This window comes from Ciona intestinalis, chromosome 10 (assembly GCF_000224145.3).
Source record: "Ciona intestinalis chromosome 10, KH, whole genome shotgun sequence".
Taxonomy (NCBI): Eukaryota; Metazoa; Chordata; class Ascidiacea; order Phlebobranchia; family Cionidae; genus Ciona; species Ciona intestinalis.
Genome location: NC_020175.2, coordinates 775,089 through 794,225, shown reverse-complemented (window position 1 = coordinate 794,225; position 19,137 = coordinate 775,089). Strand labels below are relative to the sequence as shown.

General features: G+C 36.1%; 2 protein-coding genes across 2 annotated transcripts; both read right to left on the bottom strand.

Annotated features, from left to right (window-relative positions):
* Nucleotides 1–282: 282 nt before the first annotated feature.
* Nucleotides 283–5,164, bottom strand: LOC100177656 (adenosine receptor A2b-like). Its single transcript, XM_002120438.4, has 8 exons — nucleotides 5,035–5,164; nucleotides 4,050–4,224; nucleotides 3,364–3,577; nucleotides 2,937–3,111; nucleotides 2,441–2,554; nucleotides 1,926–2,055; nucleotides 1,437–1,637; nucleotides 283–955 (listed from the first exon to the last, which is right to left on the bottom strand). Exons 2-8 carry the CDS (start codon nucleotides 4,125–4,127, stop codon nucleotides 467–469), a joined length of 1,401 nt encoding a protein of 466 aa, XP_002120474.1. The 5' UTR covers nucleotides 4,128–4,224; nucleotides 5,035–5,164; the 3' UTR covers nucleotides 283–466.
* A 662-nt stretch (nucleotides 5,165–5,826) lies between these two features.
* On the bottom strand, nucleotides 5,827–15,811 carry LOC100183910 (adenosine receptor A2a). The gene is made up of 8 exons (XM_002124640.3): nucleotides 15,602–15,811; nucleotides 10,658–10,800; nucleotides 9,345–9,552; nucleotides 8,532–8,706; nucleotides 8,123–8,251; nucleotides 7,712–7,841; nucleotides 7,079–7,468; nucleotides 5,827–6,763 (listed from the first exon to the last, which is right to left on the bottom strand). The coding sequence occupies exons 2-8, from the start codon at nucleotides 10,715–10,717 to the stop codon at nucleotides 6,110–6,112; spliced, it is 1,746 nt and encodes a 581-aa protein (XP_002124676.1). The 5' UTR covers nucleotides 10,718–10,800; nucleotides 15,602–15,811; the 3' UTR covers nucleotides 5,827–6,109.
* Between the last annotated feature and the right edge of the window lie 3,326 nt (nucleotides 15,812–19,137).

Here is a 19,137-nt window from a genome sequence, read left to right as displayed (position 1 = left end):
ACAGAGCAAAATATGTTTTTCTCGTACTAGTTGTACTTAAACCTTGTTCGTATTTACGTCAATGAAGAGAGTCACAACATAGTTAGTGTACTATGGTCACAAGTTTGCGTCTGTCATCTGTCTTCGTACACACCAAGCGCTCAAGCATGACACTACGCAACAAAATCATAGATACCTAAACTAACTTTGACCTAAACATATGTTTAGGTATCTATGACAAAATCAAGTTGATTCCAAGCATTAATAAAATCGGGAAGTATTTAAACTGAACCAGTTTTCGTAGTTTAAAATAATTTTATTGGAGAAGTATAAAATATTTCACGTACGAAATCACTTTTACTTGACACTGTACAAGAACTTGAAGGCATGAAAATATGTACCACGGGCGAATTGACTAAGAAGTCTGAGAAGACTAAGAAGTCTGATTGACTAAGAAGTCTGACTAAGAAGTTATACCACACCCGCATTACTTGCAGGTTAGAGTTTTCATATACTTGACCAACAGTTTGCGTAAAGCTCCTTTCATTTCTCGCAAGCGGAACGCATACACTACAGGGTTTACCATAGAATTGGCATGGGAAAGAAGGACCGCCAAGTCCATAAGCCAGTCTGGTCGACGGCAGTCCGGACAATACAGAGTAATGCAATTAATAATATGAACTGGTAGCCAACACAAAGCGAAAAGTCCGATAACTGTAAATAAACTTCGAGCTGCGGTAAACTCTTTCCAAAGCAACTTTGATTTTCGACGGAGCCTGCGGGCTGATACATTAGCAGCAACGCTGTCAAAGTCGTCACAGGAACTTAAGAGATTGCTGGACCTTCTTGAGCTCCCAGACACAAATAATTCACGAGGGTTCTGTATCTTCTTTACTACACTGGCATTCGAAGTGGTCTCAATGGCGTAAAACTGTTCGGACACCTCCGTTACTGATGAAGACCTTTTCAACGTGTTCTTTGAAACATAAAAGTATTTGTTAACGTAAAATGGGACGAGAAAATAGAATGAAAACATGTTCTGTCTCACCCCACTCACTGTATAGTACTGTGGGGTAAGGTCGGACATTTTTAGCACATAATATTCAAATATCCTGATTGTGTTTTAAACAAATAATAACGGCCTATGGGAGTTACCCGAAATAGGAATATGAAATCTTATTTGATATACTTGCGGGCACAATTAATACACATATAATAGGATGGGGAAGATGGGATATCTTTTCATTCTATTTTCTCGTCCCATTAAGTAGTAAACAAAGAACTTTCAAACAACTAATCGTAATAACTTTCAAACAACTAATCGTATCTACACGACTCTCATAGACCGTTATTATTTGTTTGAAACACGATCAAGATATTCGGATATTAAGTGCTAAAGGTGTCCCAACTTACCCCACAGAAGTATAGTATAAATATGCGCTTGTTTTACGACTTACTGGGTTCTTATTCCCACTCAACTTCATAGCTTCTCGGGCTGCGGTTAGAGCAAGGCTAGTTTCTTCCAAGACCTCATCAGTCGGTGAAGATTCAACAGTGTTGGATATGGTTCGGGTGCGATAAGATAATACTGAAGCCCCACGTCGGCGTGGGTGAAAAGCAACGTCAGAATAGATTTTCTGCAGCTGCTTCTTAGCTGACTGTAGAAAATAGTGGATCGTATACTATACTATAGTTTGAAATATAGTTCGACGCGGTGGATAGGAGCTTTCATTAAAACTGAAAGATATCGGGTTCGATGCTCGACACTGAGATTGTAGCACCCTATGTGTCGGGGTAATATGGACCAACTCTGCCCTATATCCCAGCAGGTTCCAGGATGTGCCACACCATAAAATTTTTATAAAGTATAATAAATGATGCTTACCCCAACCTGCTACACTATCTCTATAGCAGGCTTTGGTCACATTAAGCATGTCTGCATTTACCCGAAAAATCATGAGATAGAGAGCAAACATGGCGATAAACGGGATCAAAACACAACCAACAAAGTTGAAGTAGACCATATACTCCATGGAGACGACTTGTTCGAAGGCGCATCGTTTTACAGCATGTAAACTGGGCAAAATACATCGAGCTTAAGTTTGTGAACATATATACATGATATTATAACTCAACTGTGAACATGAGGTGTAGGACTATACACCATCTCGACAGTGAGCATAAACTGCATAAATATGAACACGTGCGTGTGTCTGGGTATCATAAAACACTTGTGTTTAATTTGACACTAACATAAGCTGTTATGACTACACCGTGTGTGTGTGTGGCGTATCAGAATGGTACGTATGTTTTTTTGTATCAATATTGTAATAAAATGTTTTATTGCCGTATGTTCAAAAAAACAAATAAATTTATGCTTACAGCAGTGTAGTAACTTGAAACAGATGGCATTATATATTTAAAAACAAAATAAAAAGTTTATGGTCCTAAAATATATTACTTTTCTGCGCTGGCTCCTACCGCCGACTCCCAACCAAGCGCAATAACGCTTCCACCAAGCCATGAAACAACGATGCCAACTTTTACACGATACAGTGTTATGTAAGCTCGATATCTGCGGAAACATTTGTTGTGACTCCTATTTTCTTGATTTACTCCTCTAAGGTTTACAACATTAACGCGGGTTATTGTTGGTTTTATCGTTCAAGCAAGGCCGAAAATAGACTTTTACAGGCCTTGTACGCATGTTAGATGTAATAAAATTAAACTTTGTTTTTAGAGAATCGGTTAAGGATCCAAAACAACACCTCAGTTATAAACAAACAATTTCAAATCTTTCACAGCATAATTTTACACCATTAAAACAAAGGACACACAACTCAAATAATTTAATCAATGTTTTGTTACACACACCTTGTGCTTACCAGTTAGCGTGTAGGTGTAACCTTAAACTTTACGGAAGTTCAACTTTTATTTACCACACTCATATAGCTTACCTTAAATGAAAGTGTATAGCCACGAAACGGTCAATAGCAATCAGCAAGAGTCCCCAAATGGACACCTGTGTTGCGAAGAGCTGGAATGCCACCATGGCAAGACACAGTGGAAAACATACCGTACCTTGATGCACTGGGTGATCAGTGTCTGTCGTTTGCCCGCTTATTTGCAGACCTGGAAACAAACGTTTGAAATTTATGCCAAACCTTGTTTAGGCATCGGAACCGGGTTACATTGCGTAGAACAAGTACAGTGTTGGTTCTAAAATTTTAATTTTATAAACACATACTTTTATTTTGTTCCTTATTTAATCAAACACTTAGTGCAAAACTACTGTGAGATTAAAGCAAAAAATAAACTTGGTTCAAAAAGCGTAAAAATATTTCAATTAGGTTAAACAGAAACACCATGAAAACGTATCTTTACCGAGACCAATCCTTAGAACAATGGCGCTTGGAATTGCCAGCAGTGCGACTGATATATCTGCAACAGAAAGGCTTGCTAACAGGCAAAATGTTGGTGTTTGTAGGTTTTTGAACCTTATTATCGCAATGAAAACGAATAAGTTGCTGAACAAAGCAAAGACTGCGATAATGATTTCAGCTGCTATGTAAGCCAAGACTTCTGAATCATCAAACACCTGGAAGTTAGAAAGATTATAACAGCACATCTAAAATACAGTGAGATTAAATTCTACATATAGCCTATAGTATAGTGCATGGGTGCTATGAACTCACGTTGAGTAAACTCTACTATCAACCGTGTTTAAATATTATTGTTTTAGCAGTAGCCTATATACTCATATCACATACAATACAAAGCATTTCCAGATGGCACGGTGTAGCTACTTAATTAAGCTTACCAGAAACCAAACAAAATATTAGTAAATAAAGTACAGAGTATACAATTGGGTAAGATGGGCCATGCTTTTATCCTCTTTTCGTTATTTGTAGTAAACACAGAATACAAGAATTTTAACCGTATATCCTCAGGACTCTTAACGAGCGTGGTTATTTGTTATAAACAAGATAAGGAAATTGAACATTGTAAGCTGACGGTAACCCACAAACCATCTTACCCCACAAAACTATACATCTAAATAAAGCACTTACGTCACCGGATGTCGAGATGTTGTTTATGATTGAAGAATTTGAAGTTAAATTTAGAGTTTCGTTTAACATTTCGTCCATTTCTTTGTAGTTGTAATGTTGCTATTTAACGCAGAAGTCTTCAGTTTTAAAGTAAGATTGAGCTAATGGTACGTTAGATCTTTGGCTCGACGAAACCCTATTGTGAGTATATAGGGGTGTAAAACTTATATGCGTTATCATTCTAGAATTACAGACACAAAAGGGCAAAACGTTTCGTAGCTTATAAGTACCGTGAAGCGTAGACCCTAACCTGCCAATCAGGCATCTTTATAGTGCCCCGCCTACTTTAGGCTCACAATGTACTTTATTTCACTACGTTGAAACACTTTTTTCTTCAAACTGAACATATTGTGATCATAGCATCTGAATAAAGACACACGACGGAGTTTTCAGTCTAACTAGGCAAACTTCAGTAAAAACAATGTTGGATACTTTGTACTTGAAACAATGTTACTGTATTTGTCTGCTTTGCCCTGTAACACTTTTTCATACCTAATACATCGTAGTTTGGAGGAAGACAGGACACACTAAGCACATAATATCCTAATATCCTAAACGTGTTTTAAACAACTAACATAGGTCTTGGTTCCATGGGAATCGTGAGGATGCGATTTTATATTTATTTAAATTATCATTGTTTACTACCAAATGGGACGAGAAAATAGAATGAAAATATTTCCTATCTCCCCTCAACCATGCTATGGAATTGCCAGCTTAAGCACAAAAGTGGAATGTATACAAGAGTAATTAGAACCAAGGGTACTTGAATAAGGATATAAATACGACAATAAAATCCTTCACTTTAACTCCACTATTGCCACGTAAACAAAATTTGAATTTAATGCCACTGTTCTATAAAAGCTAAAGCTTTAATTAGTATTAGATAATTTTTTCAGGTAACCGACAACAACAAGATTTCCAATCTAACATCCAAAAACTGCCGTACCTGTCAATCACTAGAGCAGAAATGTTTCGTAAGACCTGTTTCTACAATTAATCTAAAAACACAATCAATCATTTTAGATAAGGTATCCAAATATTGAACACAACATAAATCTCATTACAAACTATTTCAATCCACTATCAAGCAAACCTGTAAACAGGATCTAGGTTCATCATAACATAACTGTTTGAGAGCTACTTCACTGGTGCTACTAAATTCCATTCTAAATTACCCTGAGCGTGGATATAACCAGTTCAATTTAAATAAACGCCTCGACTCCGGCACGTTTTCATAATTGCTCGGGAAATCATTAAGCTCACGGAAAATGCGAGAAAAGGACAGGCGATTTTATAAAATAACGACTTGTCCCCGTTATTACGGTAGGCTACATTCCTCTAAACTTTTATGAATCGTCGCTAATCATAATTAAAGGTAAACAAATATAGTGATAAGCTGGCGCGATGACGGAACTGTTTTAAACTAATTCGCGTTTTTCACAGCACACGCTAACTCGCTTACTGTGGCGACTTACGTCTATCCAGTCAAGGGCACCAATGAGATATAAGATGTCTCCTACTATCCGTAGTTAGCCGACACAGACAGCAACAAAGCCGAGCGCTTCAGCATTCAATGGATAGCAATCATAACAAGGGAAATAAAGATAAAATATTCCAGTAAGACAGACCAGCACGTTTCCAAATCGCAACACTGCTTACCTAGAAACTGGCTACAAAAATTCAACGCATCCAGCGCGCCGCATTTTTTAACACGGGAGTGCTTTACATAACTCTGAACTGTAGAAATGGAAGCATTTTTATTATTAAACAAATAAAACCGTATTCTTGAAGGTAACTGTGCAAATAAGTGGCGTTTAATGCAATAAAGTTTCGATTCTTTTTTAATACACAATATATAGTTAGTGGAATATAAAAGGGGGCGTCTAAACCAACTATTTACGTATGATTTCGTTGAAAACTTGAGGAAAATGAAAAACGCACGTTACAGGACGTCATGGCCCTGTGACGTCACGACCCTATGACGTTGTGACCCGGCCACACTCTGGTGATGACACGGCTCGTCAGGAACTTGTGACGTCATATTGCATTCTCTTTCGTGTCCTCTCGCAACAGAATGCCGACTTAGCGCGGTTTGAGAACGAACGCAGCAGCTTCTGGAATGCTACCTTCATTTCACGAAGTCGGAAAGCGTAAATAATTGGGTTTACCAAGGAGTTAGCGTGGGATAGAAGAATAGCCAAGTCAATTAACCAATTTGGTCTTCGGCACTCGGGGCAAAACAATGTAATGCAGTTGAGTATGTGCAGAGGTAGCCAACATAAAGCAAATACGCCGATAACAGTGAATAAGCTTCTCGCTGCACGGAATTCTTTTTGTATAAGTTTGGACCTGCGGCGCAGTTTGATTCTGCGCGTTATGTCGCCATCGCTGTCCGTCATGTGTCGATCTATTGTGCCGCAAGACGACGCGTCGGAGTCCAATCTGCCGAGCTCAAAGACCATCGGTCCGTCGCTTATAATTGGTGTAGTACAGTCATGTGACTCATACGTCACGGGTGACGTATTTCCGGAGTAGGTGTCTGCTCTCTTTTTTCGAAAAATTCGGAAATTAAGTCTACATTGCTTCGGTACAGGCTTAGGTGTGGGCTGGCTAGAGCATACGTCATCGTTGGCCTCTGCGGCGCCATCTACTTGTGAAAGTACAGGAACAAAAATCTACAATAAAAATATTATTATTTTCCAAGAATGGATTAAATTTCAATAAGAGGGGGTGATTCCGTTTTGGTCGAAATATATGTCTTTTATAGATTATTATGGCATATGATGGAAATATGTATAAATGAAACTTATTTATCTTCGTATGGTGGGCAACGACAGTTATTATAACACGGGTGTTCTGTTCCACACACCTTGTGCCAGCTTACGGGTTAAGATCATACGTATATGTATGTAATGCTATAATCACTTTGTCAGCATGGCGTCGGTTTTGTAAGATAAATAACGATTGCAACAAATGAAAAATGAACTTACCATAGGAGAAGACAAGCTTCTTCTTATGCTTGTTCTGCTGTCAATATGGGGAAGCGAAGGTTCCAAACTAACTTTAAAATCACTATCTTTGTTATTCAAATTATTCTCGTTGTTGGACGATTCTTCTGCCGGCTTTTGATCCTGGATTTCCGGCCGAATGATGTCAGGAATCTCCAACCCTTCTCTCCTAGATGACGAAATATCCAGGCTCCGAGATTTTAAATGCATCCTCTTCAGCTCAACAGACCTGGATATTGGTTTCGGAGGAGAATAGATACCCAGGTTTGCGTGGAGAAGATCTCGGATCGAATTGACGGAGATTTTTGAGAGTTTACGGCGCCGATGAAAAGCCACGTCTGCGTAGATCTTACGCAACTGCTGCTTTGCTGACTGTGTGGAAATAAAACGTCATGTTTTTCGCCATAATCGTAGTTGTGCGGCGTCAGTCTCGTTTTTTTAATAACTTATAGCAACTAGTAGGTTGGGGCAAAGTGGGTTGGGGTAGGATGGAGCTTGTTTTCATCCTCATTTATTGTCCCATTTGGTATAAAACAAACAATATTTACAAATTTCTATAACCGTATCTTTACATCTCCACATAACTTTTATTAGTTTTTTAATTTTTAAACTTACCCGAAAAATCATGAAGTAGAGAACAAACATGGCGGCAAGTGGGAGCAAAACACAACCGAAGAAGTTAAAGTAGACCATGTATTCCATACTTGTCACTTGTTCGAATGCGCATCGTTCAACTTCGGACGAACTTAAAGAAATACAAAGATTAGGAAAAGTAACAAAAACTGCTATGTTACGATTTGTGCCTTTTGTATAAACTCTAAATTTATTCTAAAACTAAACCGTGATGTGAAATTACGATCTTGCAAAACGGCATACGAAAATTAACTTTTTTTATTTTAGAGCAGACCCAAGTATTTATATTATTTTATGCCTGGTAGCAAAAGGAACATATTAAAATAAAATCTAAAACTTTGTATTTACTGAGTATTAGTTTGAGGCAATCAGAAAACAACAAATTAAACATACCCATGAACATCCTCGTTGTTGTAGGGCGTTGTCCATCCAATTTGAGGAACAAACCCAATAAAAGCACCTCCTAACCAAGCCCCCACAATCCCTGCTTTTACACGAAATGACGTCACAATTGCACGGTACCTACGTCATAATTTACGTTAGCATGTGAAAAGAGGTGGCGATTTTAATAAAGTTTATATTGTTCGTAAAAAAATGGTAAGCGGAGACGATTTTGATAAAGTTTATATTGTTCGTAAAAAAATCGTAAGCGGACACGAGGTGTATGAAGCAACACCCTTGGTATGACGACTGTTGGTTGCTCACCACATTCATTCATCATTTTTTAACTGATCATCAAAAGAGTAATTAAAGTTGTTAACAATTAAAATATAAACAGAATCAGGAAATGGAACACTTTTACCTTAAGTGATAATGAATTGCAACGAAACGATCAACGGCGATTAGTAGAAGACTCCATATTGAAACCTGAGTTAGGAAGATAACGAAAGATACAACGACGAGACAAGTTGCACGGTCTACTGCTGCTTTGTCGATAGTTGATGACGTAATGGTGACGTCATCAGAAATAACTAGACCTGTATAAGAAGGTAGAGACTTTCATATAAATTTGTGTGGTAGTTCTGTCAGGCATATTGCGGTTGTTTTTTAACACAGTATTTTTGCTGGTATTTAGTTACGTATAATGACGTCTTATACAGGTCGTCTTTATCAAGGTTAATGAAGCATAACAGTGAAAAATAAGATATAAGAGGGAGGATATATAAATGGATTAAAATTAATACGTGTTGTCTTTTATGGGCAAGCTCTGGGGCAAAAGACAAGGAAATTGCTTCAACCCAATGGCTCTAATGGGCTACTAATGGGTTGTAGAAGTTCGAGTGTCAAAGTAAAGGGCCAATACCGGCCTAAATCTTAGCTTTTATGACGTACCACACTGCATGTCCTTATACCCACATAGAAAAGGGTAATATATATTGTATAGTTTTAGTACTACGTGTTAAGATGGGTAGAATTTGCACATAAGTTTCCATATTTTCCAATCGTGCTTTTAACATTTAACAACGTTCTTTTAGCGTCGGTTATATAATTCTGTAAATATTCTTAGTTTAATCTCAACAACAAAATAAACGATTACCTTTTAAATAGGCCGGCGTAACAAAGTTTGGCGCACCGTAACACAAACACTTATATAAGCAATTAAATTAATACTTACCTATTCGAAGAACTATGGCGCTGGGAATCCCTAAAACCGCTACCGAAATATCTGCGACAGAGAGACTAGCAAGAAGCCAATATGTTGAGGTTTGGAGGTTTTTGAACTTGATGATTGCGATTAGAACGAATAGGTTGCTGAATAATGCAAATACTGCGATTAGAACTTCAGCTACGATGTAGGCTATAAGCTCGCCTTCGTGGGACACCTGCAAAAAGTGTCTTTGTTAGGTTGGGGTAAGATGGTTCATGTTGTTAATCTGTTTGTTTTTGTTAATATTTAGTAGTATTAACAAAGAACATTTAAAACTATATCAACTACATAATTCTAGTTTACAATACAGTTTAAGAGTGGTGAGTTCTGTGAATCTGGCGCTGATATAGTGCTCATGTTGACATTAAAAGTGTGCTACCAAATAAATATAAATAATAGAGAAACATCCAAAATTTAGTATCCATAATGGCACCTTCAGTCTCTTACTCAAACAGTTTCTATTATATTTGTTGAACCTATATTTGTTACGTATTTCGTAGCACTTAACCAACCGTGATACATCTTTGTGAGAATAGTTTTTAAAGATCGGACGAGATTTACAAATTCTCCGTCAGTAGTTAAATATATTTTGACAAATATATTTTGACTAATTAAACGTCAGTATATATATACGCACGTCACGAAACAACATTGTTAAGTTGACTTTTTAACTTTTGTGAGAAACATGATAAAAGTCGATCAACATTCTTTAAAAGCTGTTTATCCTGCGGTTTATCCTGTTTAGCGAAACGACGATTATGGTCGTTAAATAATCACCCACAAAGTATTAAATCCCTTAGTTGGCATGAGTTGTATGGAACAGAACATCCGTGTTATAGCGACTGTCGTTGCCTACCACCCAATGATAAATACGTGATTTTTCATTTAATAATCTATTTTGATGGATTGGCTTGTTAGCACTAGAGAGGTCTGGACTTTGAGTGCCGGTTAATCACTGCTGTCAACATGTTAGGTATGTTATGTGAGACGTGACTGTCGACACTGGCCGCTCGTTAATGCCGTGGGTAAAATATACTGTGTTCATAAACATAAGAGCAATGTCCGGGTTGGCTAAACAAACCAACCTTAAGCTTTTAAAATGTTGAAATATAGTTACAACAAGGTAAAGGGTAAGATGGTTCAACTTTTCATTCTCTTTCACTTTTACATTTGGTAGGAGTATTGTTACAAACAATATTGTAGGACATAGGATATTATGTGCCAAAGGTATCCACCTTACCCCACATACATATATTCAGTTATGTTGGCACAATACTTACTTCAAAATCGAACGCGGTTTTCGAGAGAGCTCCTGACGTCAGAGCAGTGACGTTGTTCATGGCTTTGCTTTTTAATATGAGGTCGTTCTGCGGTTTGGCTAAATCCGAATTCTTTCAGGGCATAGTTTATTTCTCAAAAACAGCTGAAATGCAAAACAACATGGTAACCAATTACAAAAACTTTTAGTCGTCTCTTTCGAAAGAAAAAGAAATGTAGCGGGAAAAAGAGAGTCATTAAAACATGCTTACGGTTAAAAACATATTTACATTTATTAGTCGAAAGAAGCGCCGTCGCTACATCTAAAACGTAATATAATTTTAACGCATCGCTTATTCCTGTACATAACATGTAAAGGTTATACACTCTCTGAGTAAATGATTTGCAGCAACGTACGTTAGTTGTTAATGTTTATTCAGGGTACAAAGTGACACTTATACTGTACACATTTAACGTATTAAAACAAACAGAAAACATTTGATGATGTGTGTTTAAACTTCATTTAATACAAACACCCTGCCTTTACTACATATGTACACTATTGCGTATAACGCACATTCTGAAGCTACTGTTATACTGCGGTTAAATACAAGCATACCATTGACTTAACTAAGCCCATAATCAATACATTAATTTTAAGCTAATCAGTTAGTTAACCGTGTTCTTTGTTTAATTGCAATTTCTACCTAAATAAGGCAGAAAAAATCAATGAAATCATTTCTCGTTTAAATACTGACGTATATGTAATTTAGCTTTGACAGAATGATATTAAAACAAAGAATGAATCTTTTAGTGACTGAGATTCTATCATAATAAATTACATGCAGATGAAAACTTGTTTTTGAACAATTTTATGCAAAAACGCTTAATAGAGCAGTAGATTAAAAAATAAATAATCTTAACCTGTTTTTAATTGACCTTTTAAAATGACCTTGCTAGACTAATTAGTTCAAGCCAAACAAAACTTTCTCTTCTTGCCTTATATTTTTGATGCCTTCACGCTGTACCGTCGTTACATATCTCCACAGACACAGAGTGCGACATCTAAACCATGGCGACCTCTTATCTATAACAACACGTAACCGCAGCCTCGCTTCTGGTAAATAAACGAACTTAACTCATTACGGTCATTAACGACTCGTATACGACGCAAGACTCGACAGGTGCCTATAAAGCTAATATTTACTACTCCGGATATACATAACATGGACTTCCCGTGGTATAAATCAAGCGCTTTAAACAAGCAACACGTATAATACTTAGTGTACCAAGCAACAGGCATATACAACATGATAATGTTAAACATTATTTTCCTCTTTGAATACATTATAGCAAGGATAAAATTAATAATCAACAAAGAGAGGGGAAACTAGCAGAAAAAGAACAGTTTTTGAACACACGCAACTATACACAAAAATCATGTTCACGTATATCTTTATAAACTATTCTAACACGCCATGGGACCTGGGATTTAGACCAGAGTTTGCCCATTACCCCATCTATCTATATAGACCCACTAAATCGATTAAAGTGACTTTAAATTCCAAGTCTAATTTCCGCTCATAAGTTCTCATTTGCAGCTAAAATCGAGTTACATAAGACACAGTATTGCAATCGCTGTCATGTTCCACACACCACGTCTTCGTTTCGAAACATCTATATGTCCACCGAGGTCTAAGTGCTCAACATTGGTGTCGAGTTGCTGCACTTATATATCGAAAGTGCGCTCGGCCCATTGCGTGCTTTGATCTGATCCAATTTTAATCTAATATGCGGTAAGGTTACAGTATCATTATGCGCTCAGGGGTTAAGTATTAGAAACGCCTCGTGTCATTAAACTTTTGAAAACAAAACTTATTACAGTTTCGCGGTTAATTTTATCCATGCTACGGAAGCGCCTTATGATAAACATGCAATGGATAAGCTTACGACAGAAAATTAGAAAAAAATAACATATAATACAATAGATGAGATGTTATAACTAAACAAATGCAATTAAATAGTTTATATTACTGCCATATGTAGAAGCGCACTATAAGCCACGATAGTCATAATACACAACCGTATCCCATACGACGACCAGCAACATGACCTATAATAGTCACCCCTTATTTGATAACAGAGCAGAACAGTACATACTCTTTACATTGACTATTTAAATACAAGTTTCACTAAACTAACATCTTAGCGAAGCTTTCATTAAACTCACTTAAGCTTTTAACGTCTAGAATAGTAGGTTGGGGCTATGTGGCCAATGTTTTACATTCTCTTTTATATCATGCGGTATAATAGGAAATAGTATTTACAGAATTAAATAACCGCATATCTCCACCACTCTAAAAGAGCATTGTTAATTGTTAAAACACAATTAGCAAAATAGCAGACGATAATTAAAAAAATACTTTATGTCCTTTAATGGTGTTCGTCTTACCCCAAACTGCTAAATATCTTTTTACAAAATTTACAAAATATACTGAGTATAAAAAAAATCAACACTGAGTATAAATTGTCAACCTATTCATACGAAACCGAACTGCATAAACAGCCACAACTCTCACAGTGTATTCTATTTATAAACAGCAGTTTACGTAGGAATCACTTGACCAAGATGGCATAAAGTTTCTTCATTCATTTCCATCCACTGTAGCGAGAACTTTGCTCAGCTCTGTTGAAAACTGTCTCTCTGTTATTATGCGGATTAGAAACACCTGACGCACAAACTATGTATATACGTGGCATCACAAGAGTTCTAAGTCTTTCGAGTACAATAACAGATGTATTGTGAATCCAAAACAACGGCAAAACAACAGCGGAAAAACAACAGAACAGGGTAAAACAACTGTACAGCATAACGCATTAGGCAACAATTTTTAAGTCAACTTCTTTTCTAATCTTCACTGCACTTGTAATTATTTTAACAAGATTTATAAATAATAAAAAAATATTTTCTATACACCATAACCGTCTTTACTGGTCCTATTTACTGAGCAATCTGTTTAACATTAGAAGTTAAATACCTCTCTATATAAAGCAGTAAACAACCTTTATGAGTTTGTGGTTTAAAATCGAACCTCTTAAACCAGCACTTCCTTTGTATTACTGGTGTAACCACAACCTATTATATACATGGTAGAAGGACGTTCAATAGAATTAGAACGCTTGATTGGGCATTAATATTAAACAAGCGGTACAGTTGGTGGTTTTCAATTTTGAACACAAACACAACATACAAATACCTATAAGTTAAAGCGGTTGAATCTGAAAGATTCAGCACATGTAACATTAAACTTGTTATTCACTTCTTTATTGATCAAAGGAACGCGGAGTAACCGCATGTAGTTATGCAGAGTGAGAATATTACAGTCGGAGTCGGGATGGTTACGGGTTTTTAAACCATCGTGACAAGCTATGTTATAAGTAAAGGTAAACTTAATTAAATGGTTGTAACGATCAGGCCTATTATTCAATAGGTTTTGTAAACTTTTTAACTTTTTAACTTTTTAAATTCACGATCCATATAAGTAATACACCAAGCGATATTAAACATGCAGTAATCCAAAAACGAGTGCAACTATATTTCTGTACTAAAGAGAGATATTTTGCCAATACAATTATTTGTATTTTGTTTGCCTCTTACGTTTTTTTTTTATACTTTATCAAATTAATAAGGAACAGATTTAAACCGCGGTCGCTATATGAGAACTAACTTTAACATAAGGGCGATAATAAGCAGGCGACCCTTAGTCACCAACAAATAATTTAATGAATCATTTAGTGTCGCTTTTCGACGTTTTCCAGAAGGTTCTACTCATAAAATCTGTGAAAACGTCTTGGGAATCTCGCCATTGTTAAATTATGACGTCATATACGAAAAGAGAATCGCCCCCAAACATCGATTAGCGGAAACGAGCGATCCATTTGTTGTTTATTCTAGATAAAAATTAACACATTATCTCTGCGAGCGTGCTGCTAATGCTTTTATTTCAATGAATAAATTTAGGATTTTTATTTGTTTTTTTTTGAGATTTTGGTTTAAAAATAGGTGATATTGACTTTATGACACGGCGAATATCTTGCTGTCTAAACGAGTACTCCCCAGATTTTGGGTCGTAGTTAATTGTCGGCTGGAAATCCTGCATGTTTTATTTTATAAAAAAAAATTTATGTTGTTACTTTATTTGCCTTTTATTCTAAGTTTCTTTTACTTGAATTTGCTTAGCGATGTTCTCCTTAAAATGTAAATAAACGCTATATTTAAGTACCATATATGGTAAAGTAGCTACCGTTAGCACATACTATCTCATATTTCATAATCGTGTGCAACAATTAACAACGCTCTTTTAAAGTATTATAAGGATACGGTTATATTATTCTATTACTGTCCATACTACCAAATAGAACGGTAAAAGAAAAAGAAAACATGGACCATCTTACCCCAACCTACTATAAGTCAAAAATAATTTGAAAATGCTAATTCTTGTAATAAAATGGTGATAGTCACATAACTAACCCATAAAGTAAGTCAATAGTTTAACTTATGAAGCATGTAAGCACAATTATTGATGCAGCCATTATGATTTAGCGCAGTAAGTAAATATATAATTATCGAACCCATAAGGGAATACTAAGAGTGCGCGTTTTAACCGCAGCTGGCATTCCATGGTTTATGTTTACGTTATACAAGGGAAAGAAATTGTTAGTTGTTCACAAAGTATTTTTGGCGCTTGCACTTTAAAATAAATAATACTTTAATATGTGGTAGGGTGGCGGGAGACAAAACACCTTTTGCACATAATATCCGTATATCCTGATCGTGTTTTAAACAATTAACAGCGGCCTATATGGGAGTCGTGGAATAATGTTTTATAATTATTTGAATGTTCTTTGTATACTACCAAATGGGACGGGAAATGAGAATGAAAAGGTTTCCCATCTCACCACCTAACCACATCTTATTTTCTACGCGTGACGTGGCAATAACAGTCATTCTATGAAACGAGTGTTCTGTTCCATACTCCTTGTGGTCGCTTACGAGTTACGAGTTACCACATCAGAACACAATGCACTCTGTATACGAACGCTCTAATAAATGATTCTTTCTATTATATGGGCTCGAATATAATTGTTTTAATCTAATAAATAGATATAGTAGGGTGGGGGAAGATGGGACACTTTTAGCACATAATATCAAAATATCCTGACCGTGTTTAAAACAACTAACGGTGGTCTATAAGAGTCGTAAGGATATAGTTTTATAATTTATTGAATGTTCTTCGTTTACTACTAAATGGGACGAGAAGTAGACCCAAACAGTGTCCCATCTTCCCCCACCCTACTGCATATGCTATCAATACATCTAATATGCTCTTATACACTTTTTATATAATATGCATATTTGCTTAATTATTTGAAGTATTTTCTTAACACACTTTTTATTTAAAGATCAATAAGATAATGATAATTCAGCCGCTATTTAGTCTGAAATATCTTTTATCCCAAATTTAGCCCGGATTTCGGTTTAAATTTAATCTCATTTAGCTTTGTGAGAGTGCGTTTTGACAGCCTTTTATACCAGTATTGAAATTTACGTAAAGCAAGATAAGTCTCTTTCTATACATACGAATATAGCCATACCAACAGGTGTTTAAAATTGTACAACAATTTTTTTATATTTTTCACAATCACAAATTTTACAGACATGTTAGTGAGGTTGGTACAGAACAACTCTGAATGTGAAAATGGAAATATCCATTTTACTTCAGAACCATTTCACCCCAAAATATAGAATGGTGGGGGAAGATGGGACACCTTTTTATTCTATTTTTTCGTCCAGTTTGGTAATAAACACAAAATATAAAAAAGATCAAACTAAAATAAAAAAATATAAATTATTATAGTTTTAGTATCAATCATGATAGTTCAAACGGAAACTTAAACTTTAAGACACGAAACTGAAATACGTTACTTCGCAATAACCCGGCTATATAAGAATTCATGAAGTTTATACCATAATATTAGTCACGTATAAATCTCCCATGCGGTCATTTGCTCTCATAACTTTATTTTATATCTTTCTGTATAAAGTATACATGGCCGCAATGATAATAGTCATAAAGATCGGGCTTCATATTATATTACTCCACGTTGGTATTTTACTTCCGTGGACATTGCTCCACTCATGCCCTTCTTATAACTGTGCCTGGAACTCTAAATGAAAAAAAAACTTTTTCTAAAAAAATAAAATAAAATTTTAACTAAACTTTGGGAATTCCGATACTTCCGAGAAATTAGCAACAAAACGACAGTAGTTGAAAATATGGTATACGAGTAAAAACTGCTCAAGTAAAAGTGTAAAAAAGCGTGGCTAAATACTAAAACCTGGTAGACCCTGTTCTTATATTTTTAAACTTCCAAGTCGTAATTTGCAAAATTCTTCGAGCGTTTACCGAACGCCTTGTTGAGCCAACGCCAAAATGAATTGCACAATGTGAAAACTTACAAAAGCTGTTTCAATCCCTAAGTATATAAGCACGTTGCAACTGTATAAAGTTCGAAAAAAAGGAACCACGATTTGCCTATATACTAAACTTAAATTATTATAAGTTGCTGCAACTTCGACTCTACATCCTTACTAAACCCCAAATCAGACCATTGCATTTTACAACATCGATACACTATGGGAAACTGCCATGTGGTCTATACTAAACATGTATTTAGTAGACCATAGACCACAAACCTACAACGTCGACTATACTATACCAGCAGCGACTAAAAACTTAAAAAGTTTGAAGCGCCTTAAAAAGATGGTTTCGTTTTAAGTACCGAAAAAAATCAATGGCGTTTACAACGTATACGTGCGCACACATGCCGAGTATTTACGAAGGCGATCGTTAAATCGGCAATAAAACAACCACAGACGTTGAATACCTTTGATAGGTATCTATCTACGTCAACTGTTCGGCCCAACGCTTAATTGGGTTAAAGCAATGGCTTAACAACCTAGAAGGCCATACTGAGAGGCCTTACGATTCGTGCTAAAGCGGGCAAACTATCATTCTTAATTTTGGAATCAACTGCTTGATTAAACTTAATTCAAGTTGCGTCAGAAAAATAGCGCAATATACCTGCGGTGTATAGAAAGTATTTTTAAGAAAGGTTTTTAAAACAAGAAATAGGTGTGTACAGTTTAAAATTCTACGGTTAAAATCCAATGCAGGCAATTTGGGTTGATGTACCAAAATACTAATTTTGATTTAATAATTTTGCGACACTGAGCATTTTTGCCACATACACCTTTTTGGCCTACTAAACACATATTATTAAGCGGTGGGTAAAGTGACTATATGACGGCGAATAAGGGATGGACAAATTTTAAGGTGTAAATCGTTCGCCATCATGAAATGACGTAGCCCCGTCTTGTAGTCGCAACACGATATCATCTTGGTATTGAACTTTTCTACCACCTAAAACAATGATTCACAGTATACATTTAATGTGGGGGGGGGGAGATGGGACACCTTTTCATTCTATTTTCTCGACCCATTAGGTATAGTGAACAAAAAAAAACATTCAAAGAATTACAAAACACGTATCCTCACGACTTTCATGGACCGTTGTTATTTTTTTAAAACACGAACAGAATGTGTGGATATAATGTGCTAAGGGCTTCCCCCACCCTTATAATGTGCATTCATAACAACCACAAGCCTGTGTAAACTCCGACTTGTGAGGATACTCAAGGTGCATTTATGTTGTAATACATTCTTGTATACTGCCCTGTAAAGTTTACGTCTCTACGTCTAAACTAAGCCATTAACATATCTTACTTGTTTATAGAAGAATAATATAAATTAAAACTAAATGTTGCCTAACTTCTCCGAGAAAATCATTCAACCCTGATGGTTATTGGTTTCGATCAAAGCCATAAAAGTACCTCTGTTTTTACGACCCTGGTTCCAAAACGACTGCTTTGGCCAAACTTTTGTGTAGACTTTTTTAACTTGCAGCGTGCCTTCGATTTTTCCTCCGAAAACTCCTGTGTTTTGGCGGAAGTAGTGATTAGTGTGCCGTTTATAAAACAAAGCGCGGCGAATTTGCCCAATTATTGCGTCCTGTCGAAAATTGGTTACCGATTAAAAATTCATGCGGTTCGCCGTTGCGCAAGTCGACGCTAATTAGCCGCAAGATTTGCCGGAAGAAACTGTAGCTGAATAAAAACATCAATGTTTTGATTTTCAACCGAGGCGAAAATAACATTGACTTGTATTTACTTTAGTTCAAAGCAAACGATTCAAGCAAATGAATTATAGAAGGTCTGGGCAAGATGAATATACTGTTGCAAAGTAAAATATTTTTAACAATTAGCAACGTTCTTTTAAAGTCGTGAGGATACTATTATATTATTCTGTTAATACTCATTGTTTACTATATACCAAATGGGACCCCTAGAATGAGAACATGAACCATCTTACCCCGAATCATG

Excerpts from the sequence above, each read along its gene's own strand:
- LOC100177656 (XM_002120438.4), bottom strand. The coding sequence starts at position 4,127 with ATGGACGAAATGTTAAACGAAACTCTAAATTTAACTTCAAATTCTTCA. Across the intron at positions 3,578-4,049 it reads ACATCTCGACATCCGGTGAC|GTGTTTGATGATTCAGAAGT; the intron begins GTAAGTGCTTTA and ends TCTAACTTCCAG. Across the intron at positions 2,056-2,440 it reads GTAGGAGCCAGCGCAGAAAA|TTTACATGCTGTAAAACGAT; the intron begins GTAATATATTTT and ends TATTTTGCCCAG.
- LOC100183910 (XM_002124640.3), bottom strand. The coding sequence starts at position 10,717 with ATGAACAACGTCACTGCTCTGACGTCAGGAGCTCTCTCGAAAACCGCG. Across the intron at positions 9,553-10,657 it reads AAACCGCGTTCGATTTTGAA|GTGTCCCACGAAGGCGAGCT; the intron begins GTAAGTATTGTG and ends CACTTTTTGCAG. Across the intron at positions 6,764-7,078 it reads GAAGCTTGTCTTCTCCTATG|ATTTTTGTTCCTGTACTTTC; the intron begins GTAAGTTCATTT and ends TTTTTATTGTAG.